The 16965-nt window shown below is 41.6% G+C and overlaps 2 protein-coding genes and 1 long non-coding RNA gene across 3 annotated transcripts in view; 2 read left to right on the top strand and 1 right to left on the bottom strand.

Annotated features, from left to right (window-relative positions):
- LOC140712599 (uncharacterized) overlaps positions 1-14907 on the bottom strand; it is a 42872-nt gene extending 27965 nt beyond the window's left edge. Inside the window, exon 1 of the long non-coding RNA XR_012094291.1 lies at positions 14815-14907. This is a non-coding gene — a long non-coding RNA (uncharacterized lncRNA). The remainder of the gene's footprint in view (positions 1-14814) is intronic.
- Positions 3811-5833, top strand: CRYGC (crystallin gamma C). Its single transcript, XM_073020239.1, has 4 exons — positions 3811-3909; positions 4054-4122; positions 4222-4464; positions 5437-5833. Exons 1-4 carry the CDS (start codon positions 3811-3813, stop codon positions 5707-5709), a joined length of 684 nt encoding a protein of 227 aa, XP_072876340.1. The 3' UTR covers positions 5710-5833.
- CRYGD (crystallin gamma D) lies at positions 9300-12131 on the top strand. Its single transcript, XM_007966041.3, has 3 exons — positions 9300-9355; positions 9466-9708; positions 11793-12131. The coding sequence occupies exons 1-3, from the start codon at positions 9347-9349 to the stop codon at positions 12063-12065; spliced, it is 525 nt and encodes a 174-aa protein (XP_007964232.3). The 5' UTR covers positions 9300-9346; the 3' UTR covers positions 12066-12131.
- Positions 14908-16965: the final 2058 nt, after the last annotated feature.

Genomic DNA, 16965 nt, shown 5'->3' with positions numbered 1-16965 from the left:
GGTGGCTCACACCTGTAATCCCAACACTTTGGGAGGCCGAGGCTGGAGGATCATTTGAGCTCAGGAGTTTGAGACCAGCTTGGGCAACATGGCAAGACCCCATTTCTATTTTTTTTTTAAGCCCGATTAAATCGGCCAGATACAGTGGCTCACGCCCGTAATCCCAGCACTTTGGGAGGCTGAGGCAGGCAGATCACCTGAGATCAGGAGTTCAAGATCAGCCTGGCCAACATGGTGAAACCCTGACTCTACTAAAGATACAAAAATTAGCTGGGCATGGTGGCAGGTGCCTATAATCCCAGCTACTCAGCAGGCTGAGGCAGGAGAATCACTTGAACCTGGGAGGCGGAAGTTGCAGTGAGCTGAGATAGCACCATTGCACTCCAGCCTGGGTGACAAGAGCAAGACTTCATTTCGAAAAAAAAAGCCCCATTAAATCGATCAAGTACAGGGTGCTTGTGTCATCCTATACACTGAAAGTTGCACATCCTGAACTTTGATGTAAGTGTGTTATGCCTGTGTATGTTGAGCATTTGAAATATGCTCCATAGACCATGATAACAATAAATTTCAGACAACGGATGACTTTCACACATCCCCCCTCCCAGGCATTTATTGAGTATCCTGTATGTGCCAGTCCTCTATGCCAATTAGTGAGAACACAAAAATAAAGATGGAATAGTCCCTGCCTTTATGGGGCTCTCCCATCTATTTTGAGGGACTGATGTCTAAACAAAATAATTAGATAAGTGATAGTTACCATTATAGTGGTATGAACATGAGGCGCTATGGAGGCAGTATTTAATTCAGCCCAGAAGATTAGGAAGGGTTCAGGAAAATCTTTTACAGAGAAACTGATGCTTGAGCTGAGACTTGAAGAAAGGGCAAAATTTCTCTGGTTGAAAAATAAACTGGTGTCTCATTGAGAAGGATCAATATGTTGAAAAACAAGAACAACATGAAATAATGTTGTGCATTTGGGAAATGACAAGTGGTTTGGTGTGATCAAACAGAAAGCATGGGGACAGACAGAGGAGGCCAGGTCTAGGATGCCATGCTAAGGGATCAATATTGGATCCTGGAGACAATGGGAGTCTATGAAATATTTCAAGCAAATGAACAGCATGACTTGATGTGTTTTGATTCTCATCACTCCAGCATCTGGCCGAGTGCAGTTTGGAGGAAGACAAGACTGGACAGTCAGGAGGCTGTTGAAAGTCCAGCTGAGATACGATGAGACCCTATGTAAGGCAGCTACAATGGCAGGGGTTTTGGGGTGGGGGGTAGTTGGGGCAGAGGAGAGAAGGAGAAAGATTCGAAAAAAGGTTGGAGAAATACAAGACTATGCCATTCTGGAACAAGAGCAACGTTCTGGGATACGCATTTTCTGGCCCCTTTATTGCTTTTCCTGTCTTCTTACCAGTGCTCTAATTTAAGTGCTGGTATCTCTGCTCTGATTCTCTCACTGTGTACATGTGAAGTTTTATAGAACAAGAAAGAGTGCTACAAAGCAGAGAGCACATCTGCCTTTAGATCTAAAGAGAATGTTAGGTGGGGCACAGTGACTCATGCCTGTAATCCCAGCACTTTGGGAGGCCGAGGTAAACAGATTGCTTGAGGAGATCAAGACCAGACTGGGCAACATAGTGAGACCCTGTCTCTACATAAGGAAAATACAAAAAATTAGCTGGGTGTGGTGGCATGCACCTATAGTCCCAGCTACTCAAGAGGCTGAGGTGGGAGCTTGAGCTTGAGTGTGGGAGGCAGAGACTGCAGTGAGCTAAGATTACATCGTTGCACTCTAGCCTGGGCAACAGAGCAGAACTCTGTCCCAAAAAATAAATAAATAGAATAAAGAGAATGTTAGTACAATTCCTAATAAGGCATTGCCTGGGGATGGCTAAAATACGTGATTTCCTTGTCAAAATATAAAGGGATAAACCACAGCAGTGTTTTGGCCCAAGAACTATTTGGTGCTTATTAAAAATATAGGTTCTGGGCTGGGCACGGTGGCGCATGCCTGTAATCCCAGCACTTTGGGAGACCAAGCTGGGTGGATCACCTGAGGTCAGGAAGTTGAGACCATCCTGGCCAACATAGCGAAACCCTGTCTCTACTAAAAATACAAAAATTAGCTGCATGTGGTGACGCATGCCTATAATCTCAGCTACTTAGGAAGTTGAAGCAGGAGAATCACTTGAACCCAGGAAGCGGAGGCTGCAGTGAGCTGAGATCGCACCACTGCACTCCAGCCTGGGTAACAGAGTGAGACTCCGTCTCAAAACATAAAATAAATTAAATAAAATAAAAAATAAAAATATAGATTCTGAGGTCTTCTCCTGATCTAATGATGCAGGATTTGGCCAAAAGGTCAAGATGGTAATTTGCGTTTTTGACATGCAAGGTGATTCTTAGGCACACTCGAGTTTGAAAACCACCTAATGGTTTTTGAAGTCCCTTCCAAGCCTAATTTTTCTTTAATCACAAAATGGCTTCATAGAGAATAAATTTTTTTTCAGGAATCTTTGAAAGGATTAAAAACCTTTGAGAGAGAGAACAGGGTAAAGTCAGCCTTAACAATGTCACTCTATTACTAATAACAACAAGTATTCAGTGTTCATTTGTGCCAAGTATGTGCCAGATGCTTTATACACATAATCCCACTTATTCATGTCAATGTCCTTTAGCTAAAGGCCACCAGGAACACACCTGTCTTTAAACAAGTTGAGCTTATTACTTGTTGCAGCAAGGGAGGACATTCTCCTTGGGGAAGCATGGAGTGTCTCAGTAAGAGAGCTTAGAAAGAAATTGTTAATAGGATTTGCACTTCAGTTGTGTGATTTGGGGGAGGATCTTAAAAATCTGAAGTTCACTCTAGATTAGATGTTAGCAGAAAGCAGAGTTAATTTTGTGATTAGTTATCTCAAGAAATCTTACCCGTAGGGAGAGGAGACTAGAACACTGATAAACCTGTAATCCATAAAGAAGTAGCAGTTAATCATTTTGGCTGAGAGAGTGAGGGCTTGGGATTTTCAGAGTGGAGCATTGACTTTGTTTTAGTCTGCGCTTAGGCAAAGTTAAGAAGTGGCTTTATTGTATCTCATTTCATCATGGTCTCAGAGTAGCCTTGTCTGAAGTTGTTATTCTGTGAGACTGTTTATGTCTAACAGGGGAGTAACATGTCCTCACTGTGAGTGCCAGGCCAGCATCTCAATGTCAGAGGCTGCCCTTTTGTTTCACTTTTTTTCTCATTAATCAGACTATAGTCCATGAGATAACTCGTGCTCTGAGTGGTTATGTAATTTCCATGGAGCTAATCAGTGAACCTTCTGAGTGCAGGCAGCCTGAGTCCAAAGCTCATGCTCTTGCCTGTGAAGCTTTACGGCCTCCCTCACGCTTGAAAAAGGGAAAGCAATCTATAAAGCAGGATACAGTCAGTACTTCTCAGTCTCAGGCCCAGTGACCACAGAAACCTTTCCCTTGCTTGTTATCGTAAGTTCACCACCAGGGACTGATTTCTAGTTAGATGACGTGCCCACGAAAGGCAAAGTTAAGAGCTGTCTTAAAGCATTGGATTAACGAGGTCAAAACTAGCCAAGACACGAATCTAGATTTGTGTCCTGCCCTGGACTGGAAAACTGTGTCAAGACAAAGATTTAAGGTAGAGCAGTCTCTGCCATCCAGGGAAATGAGTCAGTGCTTGTGGCATTCTATGTCAACAACCTCTCTGGAATCCTGGAGCGATTCTATAATGGCATAGATCTTTCCCAGAAAATTCACAGGAAATTACTCCATCATATAGAGAGAGCCATGAATTTCGGGTCAAAAGTTCAGACTGATGCGCAGATAAATTTAGAAAACAGTAACAATCCAAATAAAAGCAACACAGAGCAGTATGTGCAGGACAGCGTTAGAATATACCAGAGAACAAGGACACAATCTACAATCATTTCCAGTGAATGCAGCATGTTAAAGAGATGCGTAAAATCCCCTTACCGCCGAGGGCCCCTTTTGTGTTGTTCTTGCCAACGCAGCAGCCATCCTGCTATATAGACTGGCTGTGCGGCCGCAGGCCCCATCACACTGAACTCGCATCATCCGTGTCAACCAGCCATGGGGAAGGTAAGCAGAACACAAAAAATAAAATGAAAAAAAAAATTGCCGTTATATAATGCCTGTTAAGAGCAAATAATGCAATTCGGAACGATTCTTCCTTTGCAGATCACCTTCTATGAGGACAAGGCCTTCCAGGGCCGCAGCTACGAATCCACCACTGACTGCCCCAACCTGCAGACGTATTTCAGCCGCTGCAACTCCATCCGGGTGGAAAGTGGCTGCTGGATGCTCTATGAGCGTCCCAACTACCAAGGTCAACAATACTTGCTGCGGAGAGGGGAGTACCCTGACTACCAGCAATGGATGGGCCTCAGCGACTCCATCCGCTCCTGTTGTCTCATCCCCCAGGTGAGTTTTCTAGATTTCCATCATGCCGCCGGAGTGTCCCCACTGTATGGTCAATGTGGGTTAGAGGGAGGGAGGTTTGCATTTAAAAACTCCTAAGGGTTAGATGGACATCAGAGACCTGCATAAGCCAGATAGATAACATGGACAAAAACAGCAGAGAATGTAAGGAAGAACCCACTTAGAGGAAGAATCCGTTTTACTTTAAATTTTTGCTACCAATAAGTCAATTAAAAGTGGTCTGTAACAAATGTAATATCATAATGGGATATACAACAAAACTTGCAAATGGGAAGCTGGTTGGGCATACAAAGACGGTATTTTTAACAAATTGTTTTGCCTATAGAAAAAGAATTTCTGATGAATTAATTAGATAGGTTCCACTGTGGACAAGTAAACCTTCAAAACTGTATTGTTAATATAGGCTATTCAAAGGTTGTGTCCAACTTTGGAAAAGGTAATTTTTCTTAATTTGGAAAATCAGTTAAATTCTCATTCCAAATGACTATTTAAATTAACTTTACACTGAAGTACAAGATTTTTTAAATCTTACTTTAGTGGTAAATTTATATGTTTATAAATTTGGGAGATAATACTCTTACTAAAAGAATACTAGTCACAATAAATTATTTCTGTTTTTTCCCCCAGATGTAGTTTGAATTAACACAGGTAATTAGGAATCGAGATATCTGAGTTCTTGATGGATTCTAACTCAGCGTTTGAACCTCTTAAAAATTCCATCTCCTAAATAAGAATGAATTTCAGGTCAAAAAGAAAATGAGCATAGCAGTATTTAGGTGCTAGTGGAAGACAGATCCATGCGCAGCATCCACAGTAATCTACATTTTACACTGTCTAAATTTGACATTGACAATTCCATGCCCCACCCTACCAAGTTCATCTGTTCTTTGGTTGGACAAATTCCGGAAGAGACTCATTTGCTTTTCTCTATCCTTCTTTCTGCGGACCGAGTAGACAGGCTCCCACAGGCTGCGGCTGTACGAGAGAGAAGACCACAAAGGCCTCATGATGGAGCTGAGTGAGGACTGCCCCAGCATCCAGGATCGCTTCCACCTCAGCGAGATCCGTTCCCTCCACGTGCTGGAGGGCTGCTGGGTCCTCTACGAGCTGCCCAACTACCGGGGGCGCCAATACCTGCTGAGGCCCCAAGAGTACAGGCGGTGCCAGGACTGGGGGGCCATGGATGCTAAGGCTGGCTCTTTGCGGAGAGTGGTGGATTTATACTGAAATAGCTTAACACTACCAATTTCCCATTTTGGAACCTAATAAAGATTTAGTCTGCATTATTGGCAATTGCTGACTTCTGTCGTTCTTTCATTGTGCAAATCAGTTCACCTTTAAATTTCCTTGTCAAAAGTTAAGAAGTGAATGGGGCAGGAGACGGGGCCTGTTGGAGAAAAGCTTCAAGGTAGAGTGAGTTTGAACAAGCCTCGGATGTTGGGGTGGAGGCAGGGTGTAGCCTGCCTGAGAAAGAAAAGGCAGGGCAATGCCAGAGACCTGGGAGAGGCTGACTGGCGAGAAGGGAGGCATTCAACTAAGTACCTTGAGGAACAATAGTTCGGAATTTTCCTTGTAACCAAAAATGTGGGTCAGACAAAAGGCAAAGTCAGATGAGTGGTGAGGGCAAACTTAACTTGGCCGACAGCCTGATCAGACTATACAAAGGATTGTACTTTTGTTTACTTTCAGGCACAGTATTATATAAGTAATGCCAGAGCCACCACGGCCACTGCCGTACCTTTGAACAAAGTTAAAGACCATTTATCTCCTTTTGAAAATGACTCCTGTCCAGGACTGTAGCTCTTGGTCAGTACTACCCCTGGCGCAAATGCTGTGTCAATTACAGAAACTGCACATCAGTTTCATGGTGACCAGCTATTGCAAATAAATTAATAAGAGATACACACCAATCTTTTAAATAGATTTGCATGGTATAGTGTACCCCAAACATAAAAAGTAACTACAAAAAACGTCGTTCTGCCATAAGGACACATGTATATATGTTCATCACAGCACTATTCACGACAACAAAGACGTGGAATCAACCTAAATGTCCATCAATGGTAGGCTGGGTTTTACAAAGTGGTACATATACACAATGGAATACTATGCAGCCATTAAAAAAGAATGAGACCCTGTCCTTTGCAGCAACATAGGTGGAGCTGGAGGCCAATATCCTAAGCAAACTAACACAGGAACAGAAAACAAAATACCTCCAGGTTGGAGAGGATCGAAAAACTACCTGTCAGGTACTATACTTATCACCTGGGTGATACAATAATCTGTACACCAAACACCCACAACACACAATTTGCCTGTATTACAAACCTGGATATGTGCCCCTGAATCTAAAATAAAAGTTAAAATACATAAATAAGTCCTGTAACTACAAAACGGGCCCCAATTTAAAGGTGCATTAAAGAAAGCCATAATTTCTGGAGCCTTTGATTAAACTAAAATCTGCTTGCTCATAAGCAAAGCCCTAAAAAATTTTAAAAAAAAAAAAGAAAGAAAAGAAAGCAATTGCAAGTCTTTTCATCAGTAGAGAATTAATTTATTTTAACTTAAAAATTTCCCTTCAAAGTAAAAGTCCTCCCATAATCTTACTACTGTACAAATTCTATAAAGAAGTTGAAGGGAGTCCTTCTGATGCCCCTCATTGCTAACTCCTGTTTATAGTTGGTGGGCACCCTTCTGGGATTTTCGCCTTGTTTATATAGCTCTCTCATAAAACATGTGCTTCTTTTCTTTACAAAAATGGAATCATGCTATATATATTAGTCTGTAACTTGCTTTTAAAATGTATTATAATATGGACATATATCTAGGTCAGTACCTTATTCTGTTTCATGGTTGAATCGCATCTCGTTGTTTGGAAGTCCCTTAGACCATTTCACCATTTGTCCACTTAAGCGACTGGGCTTTTCCAATGTTGCTTTGACCAACAATGCTGCAAAGAATGACATTGTACATATACGCTAATCCTGATGTGCCATAATTTTAAAAAGATAATAACCTAGAAGTGAGACTACCGGCTCATACTGCAAGTTTATTTTTTTTATTTATTTTTTGAGACATGGTCACACTCTGTTGTCCAGGGTAGAGTGCAGTGGCACAAACACAGCTCACTGCAGCTTCGACCTCCCAGGATCAAGTGATGATCCTCCCATCTCAGCTTCCTAAGTAGCTGAGGCTACAGGTGTGCACCACCATGCCGGCTAATTTTTTCATTTTTTATAGAAAGGGGGTCTCACTACGTTGCCAGGGCTGGTCTCGAACTCCTGGGCTCAAGTGATCCTCCCACATTGGCCTCCAAAAGTGCTGGGATTACAGGTATGAGCCACCACACCCAGCCACAAGTTTATTTTCCATTTCAATATCCTCCATTTATTAGCCACTAGAGACTCAACTTCTCTGAGTTAGGATCCTTACCAATTTTTGAGCACCTACCATGTGCCTGCTATATGTAGCAACAGGGATGAAGAAAACAATCAAAACAAAACAAAAGAAAAAGGTATTTCGCTACCACTGCAGAGTTCTACATAGAAAGAACAAAAAAAAAAAAAAAAAAAAAAAAAAAAGGCAGCAGCAGCAGCAGCCAGAAAATAAGAATTAAAATAATTTGTATTGCACATAGTTGGTGTTTAATTCATAAATACCACTTACAAAGATTTATGACTCAAAGACAAGACAAAGTACTTCCATGGGTTGACACAGGGCTGTGAGCAATTCTTTGAACATGAAAGAAGCTGGACACGGGTCATTTTCCACTCCAGTATTCTTTCCAGTCCATCAAACTGTTCTCTTCCAGGCCAATAAATACTTTCTAAAGTCTTCCTCGAGTCCAGCTTCTAGACATTTATTCCTTCCTCTCCCTGCATCATTCCAGCCATAGTTCCCCTTTGTGTTCATGCAATTAATTTCCTCTGAGTCAAAGGCCTTGCGTACTCTCGCTCGTTCAGAGAACAAAGGTGTATTCTAGATCCTACTAGAAATAAGTTTCTTAGGAATTTGGTTTTATTTAATAATAAGCTAAGAGATCATGTTTTTCTGTTTCGCACATATTACTTTTCTAATTTCCTCAAACGTAGATATTTCCCTTTTTAGTTCTTTCTGAGATTAAGCATCTTAGAACTAACTATTCTCTCTTTTGAATTACAGCACCACCATCAGCTAAGAGAAAAACATCTAATTCTCAGCTCCTTCCAGGCATAACTGTAACAAGATCAGACCCAATATCGAAGATTCATGTTTGCTGTGTGTTTTACCATAATAAAGGTTCAAAATTCTGTGAACTCTTTTGATAAAATGTTCCAATTTCTTACACCCTTTCATGATGACGTTCTCTTAAAGGACTAAACTTGAAATTTTCAACATTCAGTCAAGCCCATTTCCTTCCTATTAACAATCAGTATTCAGTATTGTGGCACGTAAGTTATAGTGTAGTTCTGACAGATTAATTTATATTTGCCTTATTAAGAGTCTTTGCTTTTTCTGCTCCCCGACTTAAACTTTTTTTGTTTTTCTCCAACCTATACAAACAAAAGTGTGAACTATATGTGAAATAGCTGAAGCTCCACTTCTATTATAAATAGACAATGTCCCAAATTACCTTTTTACAGACATTCTCAATAGCATCAGCCAATGATAGCAATCCGAACACTCCAGAGAGAATGGGACCAAAACCCACAATGAGCCCCGCGGACTAGGACAGCAAAGAGAAAAAAGAGAACACGAAAATGCCCTTGCTCCCCTCCGCGGGCCCCTTTTGTGCGGTTCTTGCCAACGCAGCAGCCCTCCTGCTATATAGCCCCGCCTGCGCCGCCGCCCCACCCGCTCAGCCCCGCCCTGCGTCCAGCCAGCCATGGGGAAGGTGAGCCCAGCCCGCGCCCCGGGCCCCGGGAGCTTCCTGCATGGCGGGGGCCGGAGACTGGGGCAGGGGCAGGCCTGTGAGCCCTCGCCTTGCCTCGCCTTGCCTTGCAGATCACCCTCTACGAGGACCGGGGCTTCCAGAGCCGCCACTACGAATGCAGCAGCGACCACCCCAACCTGCAGCCCTACTTGAGCCGCTGCAACTCGGTGCGCGTGGACAGCGGCTGCTGGATGCTCTATGAGCTGCCCAACTACTCGGGCCTCCAATACTTCCTGCGCCGCGGCGACTATGCCGACCACCAGCAGTGGATGGGCCTCAGCGACTCGGTCCGCTCCTGCCGCCTCATCCCCCACGTGAGTGCCGACTCATGTCAGGACCCAGGCCCTCAGGACACTCACTGGTTGATTTCAAGCAAACGTTAAACATTAGAAGTAGTGATGAGTCACAATAACTGCGAGTGGACAAAAGATGAACTATAGTGGATTAAGTCCATAGAGTTGGCCCCTCACAAAAGCAAAGTGTTACCCAGATACCAATTAATCACAATTAATCCACAAATATTTATTGAGTAGAAATGTGTCGCCTGCCCTAGGGGTTGTATAAGACTTAAAAGTCCTGTTCTGGAATCAGTTAGAATGGAATTGTAGAAAAACCACTAATACCCAATAGAAGAATAAATGCTAGAGGGTACGGCAGTTACTAAGCAAACAGGGTAATTTCTTTTGAGACTTTTTCCCCTTTTTGCTCCTCTCTTGCACATTTTGGGTTTTCCCAACCTATATGAGTAAGACTTTCCTTCAATGGAGAGCAACACAGATATTTCACACAGGTGCCACGTATATCCCATATGTGTGTGAGAACACTAATGTTTATGAAAAATTCGTCCTTGGACTTACTGATTTTTTCCCCCATTTTTCTTCATTGCATTCACAAATTATTGACTTATAATTAATTGTTCTTTAATACATTACCTTAATATTTAATATTTAATAGTTTAATATGCTTAAAATACTTGTATTTTAAAAAGAAGGCTTATATATTTAACATATGATATTTATCTCATTTAAATGATGCATTATCATTTAAGTCAGTATATTAAATGATATATTTAATATATTTTAAATACTTATATTTAAAATACGTAATATTTCAATATTTTAAATATATTTACATTAAATATATTTAATGAATATAATGTATTTAATAATATATCTAGTTAATAAATATGTATTTAACATGTTTATATAACTATATAAATTATATTTTAAATATATTTTAATATATTTTTAATATGTTTCATTTACATTATATTTATTTTTGGGGGGTTGTTGTTTTGTTTTTTTGAGACAGAGTCTCACTCTGACGCCCAGGCTGGAGTACGGTGGTGAGATCTCAGCTAACTGCAACCTCCATCTCCCAGATTCAAATGATTCTCCTCTCTCAGTCTCCTGAGTAGCTGGAGTTACAGGAGCATGCCACCACACCCAGCTAATTTTTGTATTTTTATTTTTTTTTTTTATTGTTTATTATTTTTTTTTTTTTGACAAAGTCTTGCTCTGTCCCCCAGGCTGGAGAGCAGTGGCATGATCTTGGCACACTGCAACCTCTGCTTCCCGGGTGCAAGCAATTCTCTTCCCAAGTAGCTGGGATTACAGACACGCACCACCACACCTGGCTAATTTTTGTATTTTTAGTATAAGCTTTTGTCATATTCGTCAGGGTGGTCTTGAACTCCTGACCTCAAGTGATCCACCCGCCTTGGCTTCCCAAGGTGCTGGGACTGCAGGAATGAGCCACTGCCCCAGCCCTTATATTTGTGTATTTTAAATATATTTTATTTATGTTTTAGTAAAGTTATTTTTAAATAAAATGTAATTTTTAAAATAAATATAATTTTAATTTATACTTATAAAATATAATTTGAATATAATTATTAAAATAAAATATAATTATTTTTAAATAAAACATAATTTTATATATTTTATAATATATTTTAAATATAGTATATAATTATATATTAGATATCATGTATATTAAAATTATACATAATTTAAATACATTTCTTTATAATTTAATGTTTCTTTTAATATTAAAACATTTCTTCAAAATGGCATAAAATAGTAATAAGCTGTTACAGGTTTGGGTTTGTGTGTGGTACAGGATACTGAGCACAGGAGTCAGCTCATGCTGAGAAATAGCTGAATATATTAAAGAGTGAGATTTCCGTCTCAATTTCTTCACCACACTTTATAATCTTGAAAAGGTACTGAATCTCTGCCCTCGGTAATGAGGAGTTTATAAATATTCAGAATTTATTAAATTTTGCCATGTATTTCTAAATGACTTGAGCAGGTCCTCACCAAGCTGGACTGCCTGACAATGCATTGGAATCGTTTCATGGTTGCTTTTCTCCTCCTTTTATTTCTGGGTCTGCCAGGCTGGGTCTCACAGGATCAGACTCTATGAGAGGGAGGACTACAGAGGCCAGATGATAGAGTTCACTGAGGACTGCTCCTCTCTTCAGGACCGCTTCCACTTCAATGAAATCCACTCCCTCAACGTGCTGGAGGGCTCCTGGGTCCTCTACGAGCTGCCCAACTACCGAGGACGGCAGTACCTGCTGACACCGGGGGACTACAGGCGCTACCAGGACTGGGGGTCCATGAATGCCAGAGTGGGCTCTCTGAGGAGAGTCATAGATTTCTCCTGAAATATGGCCTCCTTTGTCATTTCTTAATTTGGAAACTAATAAAATATTTTCTGTGTGTTCCTGGCACTGATTTGCTTGTGTCTTTACTGTGCCCTACTTCTATCTTATTTTATTTACACACACGAGGCAAATGGCAACCAAGATGTGTAATACATAGATATCAAAGGAAGTTCTCACAACAGAAAGACGTCTTTATATTAAGTAGAACTTAACAGTTTGCCAAAGTTTCATAATACATTACCTCATTTGATTCTCTGGCCTTTAAACAGCTTGCCGCTTCAAACCAGATTATCAGAAATCTGTTTAGATTTCAGTTTTTCTCTGAGGAGTGAGGACCTGAAAACGTAGGTTCAGATAGTGTGATGAACTTTTTCAATCAGGGATTCTGAACCTGGGTACCATAATGCACGTCCATTTCTGAATTCTCTAAAATTGTATGCAAACGTTGAGTTGACAAATCTCTGTCCGGCTCCCTTACTACAGAGGTGGCCATGTGGCCTTCTTCTGGCCATCGAATCGTAAGTGAGAAATGATGATAGGGAGGGAGAAGAGATGGTTCTGTAAAAACTTTTGCCTTTCTCATGAAAGGGAGCAGATGACCTTGGTGCCACAGTTCCCTCTTATTTCTTACGCTCAAGAAATGACAGCTATGAGAGAAAGGCCAGGAGAATTTCAGAGATGTTGGCCTAGATGTGGCCGAGCCCCTGGACCATGCTAACAACCTTTTACCTTTAGACTTCTTACAATGGCAGTCAAATAAATCACATTTTGTTTAAGCCACTGCTATAATGGCTGGGTATTCTGTTATCTGCAGTTCAACACACATTTCTAGCTGATGTAGAGTATATGTGAGTTTTCCTTAGGTAACCGTACAGAATTTTATTTAGAGACATTCCTAATTTTAAAATGAAAAGAAAAAGAAAAAGAAAAAGAAAAGATGGGAGCTAAATGATGAGAGCACACACGTGGTCACAAAGGGAACAACAGACACTGGACCTATTTGAGGGTGAAGGGTGGCAGAAGGGAGAGAATCAGAAGAAATAACTATTGGGTACTAGGCTTAGTACCTGGGTGATGAAATAATCTGTACAACAAACCCCCGTGACACAAGTTTACCTGCATAGCAAACATGCACATGTACCCCAAGCCTAAAATAAAAGTTGGAAAAAAAAAAAGGGGTGGGGGAGGGGAGAAAAAGAAAGAAAGGGAGGGAGGGGGAGAGAAGGGCCATTATAGAACACTGTAGTTGTAAGATAAGATGGTTAATATATTTTAAATCCGTATATCATCTAACCTAGATAACTCATTTTACGTAAACTGAGGTCTAACTCCAATGTCACACTCAATAACAGAGGTGGAATCAGAAGCCAGAATCACAGCTCAGAAACTGCTGGTTTTCTATTATAAAATCAGCAAGATTTTGGCCAGGTGCGGCGACTCATGCCTGTAAACCCAGCACTTTGGGAGGCTGAGGCGGGAGGATTACCTTAGGTCAGGAGTTTGAGACCAGCTTGGGCAACATGGTAAAACCCCATCTCTACTAAAAATACAAAAATTAGTTGCGCATGGTGGCAGGTGCCTGTAATCCCAGCTACTTAGGAGGCTGAGGAAGGAGAACTGCTTGAGCTTAGGAGGTGGAGGTTGTAGTGAGCTGAGATCATACCACTGCACTCCAGTCTGGGCAACAGAGCGAGACTCTGAAAAAAAAAAAAAATCGGAAAAATTTTATAAAATCTATTATGAAATTTTGTCAAAATAATGACAACACTAGCTCATAGATTATTACCATGAGGTCATTGCAAACAACCAACAAGGAACTGAATTAAAAATATTGGGGCCGGGCGCGGTGGCTCACGCCTGTAATCCCAGCACTTTGGGAGGCGAGGCAGGCGGATCACGAGGTCAGGAGATCGAGACCATCCTGGCTAACACGGTGAAACCCCTTCTCTACTAAAAATACAAAAATAAATTAGCCGGGCGTGGTGGCAGGCGCCTGTAGCCCCTGCTACTCGGGAGGCTGAGGCAGAATGGCGTGAACCCAGGAGGCGGAGCTTGCAGTGAGCCGAGATCACGCCACTGCACTCCAGCCTGGGCAACAGAGCAAGACTCTGTCTCAAAAAAAAAAAAAAAATTGGATAATGCAAAGCTGCATTCTCTGAATACACATGGGGGCACACACACACACATAAAGTTAAATATATATAACCTCATCAATATGCATATGTGTGTGTTAATATACTATGTATAAGGAAGTCCTACAATATATTCACTTATATTGGTTCTTTTCCTACCTCTTATTCTGTCTTATTTGTACTCTCATTAGAATTTTAGAAAGGAGGAGTCACTATGTAAGTGCTTAGAGGCTAATCTGATCATGTTATTTCCCTGATTAAAAAAACCTTTGATGTTCCTTCACTTTCCATAGGAAAACATTCGAATTCCTGAGAACCTGACCCCCAGCCTATCTACCTCATCTCCCATTTCCTGACCTTAGCTGTCCTTCCTTCCCATCTCACCTGAGTGCTCCAAGCACACCAAACACTTTCATATCTCTTTGCCCTTACTTACATCTCTTCCTCACCAGGATTTCTCTTGTGACCCTTCTCCCTGGTGAGTTACTTAACCTTTAACCAGATTAAAATTCACCCTAATCTCATAGCCAGAAATGGATCTGACTTAATGCTTTAGACTGAAAGTAGCAGCAACTTCATATCAAATAGACAAGCAAGATGGAAATCTACTAGCTCACATGACAGGAAGTCTTGGGAGCACAGGGTTTAGGGATGGTTGATTCAGCAGCTCAACAGCATCATCAAGGCCCCAGGTTTTCTCTGACTCCCGCAGTATTTAGCAGCTGCATCATCCTAAAGCTGGTATCCCTGATAATAACCACAGGATCTCTATTAGCTGCAACTGGGGCAATATACAAGAAAGGGTGAGTGAAGAAACACAAGAGCAGTCTTCGCCTATAGCACAATTGTGTCCAGAGCACAAATTCCCAGGATTGAAGAGAACCTTAAAATATTATCTGATTCTTGAGTGTGAGCTTTGGTGTTATAGGGAAATTAGAATGAATAAAGGGAGAAAGAGGGTTGAAGTCCAAGGAGGAAAGGGTACAAATAGAAAAAAAAAATTGTTTAAGATGTCAGTTATAGTCAATATTCTTTTATTTCTCTTTATAAAGGAAGAGAACTGTAAGATTTTTTTTTTTTTTTTTTTTTTTTTTGAGACAGAGTCTTGCTCTGTCACCCAGGTTGGAGTGCAGAGGCACGATCTCAGCTCACTGCAAGCTCCGCCTCCCGGGTTTATGCCATTCTCCTGCCTCAGCCTCCTGAATAGCTGGGACTACAGGTGTCCCCCACCATGCCTGGCTACTTTTATTTTGTAATTTTAGTAGAGACAGAGTTTCACCCTGTTAGCCAGGATTGTCTCCATCTGCTGACCCTGTGATCCACCCGCCGCGGCCTCCCCAAGTGCTGGGTTTACAGGCGTGACACCACGACTGACCAGAATTTTTTTTTTTTTTTGAACTGGAGAGGACAACAGGTAGGGAATGCAGTGGTGCAATCTCGGCTCACTACAACCTCCGTCTCCTGGGTTCAAGTGATTCTCCTGCCTCAGCCTCCCCAGTAGCTGGAATAACAGGTATATGCCACCACGCCTGGCTAATTTTTGTATTTTTAGTTAGAGATGAGGCTTCACCATGTTGACCAGGCTGGTCTGAAACTCCTGACCTCAAGTGATCCACCTGCCTCAGCTTCCCAAAGTGCTGAGATTACAGGTGTGAGCCACTGTGCCCGGCTGACTATAAGAAATTTAAAGTAAACTTTGTTTTAGACACTCTTTAACACCTTTATAATCCATGGAATTCACCCTGTCTTGGGAGGCAATTCAGGTGGTACCAACTATTGGCAAACATTTACACTTCTTCAGTCCTTTGTGATAATGAGGAGTTGAACGTCGCAAGAACAGCAGAGGGAGAAATATGAACTAACTTTGGAGCCTACTTCTAGGAATCTATCCTAATAAACAATTCCTAAACATGAAAAAAAGTGTTATACACAAACTACTCACTCAATATTTATTATAATAAAACTGTAGCAGGACAAGCCACAGACAAAACCCCTCAGACACCACGTTAAAGAAGGAATAGCTTTATTCGGCTGGGAGTTTCAGCAAGACTCACATCTCCAAAAACCGCGCTCCCTGAGCGAGCAATTCCTGTCCCTTTTAAGGGCTTACAACTCTAAGGGGGTCCACGTGAGAGGGTCATGATCAATTGAGCAAGCAGTGGGTATGGGACTGGGGGCTGCATGTACCGGTAATCAGAATGCAACAGAACAGGACAGGGATTTTCACAATGTTTTTCCATACAATGTCTGGAATCTATAGATAACATAACCAGTTAGGTCAGGGGTCGATCTTTAACCAGGCCCAGGGCGTGGTGCGGGGTTGTCTAACTGTGGATTTCATTTCTGCCTTTTAGTTTTTACTTCTTCTTTCTTTGGGGGCAGAAATTGGGCATAAGACAATATGAGGGGTGGTCTCCTCCCTTATTCCCCCACTTTGAGAACCTAACTCATTAGTGGGAATTCTCACTTTTATTTTCATTACCCATGTCTTTTTGCAAGACAGATCGATAGTGATTCATATAGTACACTTGTGCTGAAGCATTTTGGTGAACTAAGGTAGTGATGAAGCTTTTTATCATTTGAAGAAGTACAGGTTGGCCGGGCGCAGTGGCTCAAGCCTGTAATCCCAGGACTTTGGGAGGCCGAGACGGGCAGATCACGAGGTCAGGAGATCAAGACCATCCTGGCTAACACGGTGAAACCCCGTCTCTACTAAAATATACAAAAAACTAGCTGGGCGAGGTGGCGGGCACCTGTAGTCCCAGGTA

Source organism: Chlorocebus sabaeus, chromosome 10, assembly GCF_047675955.1.
Source record: "Chlorocebus sabaeus isolate Y175 chromosome 10, mChlSab1.0.hap1, whole genome shotgun sequence".
Classification (NCBI taxonomy): Eukaryota; Metazoa; Chordata; class Mammalia; order Primates; family Cercopithecidae; genus Chlorocebus; species Chlorocebus sabaeus.
This window is presented reverse-complemented; position numbering and strand designations above follow the sequence as displayed.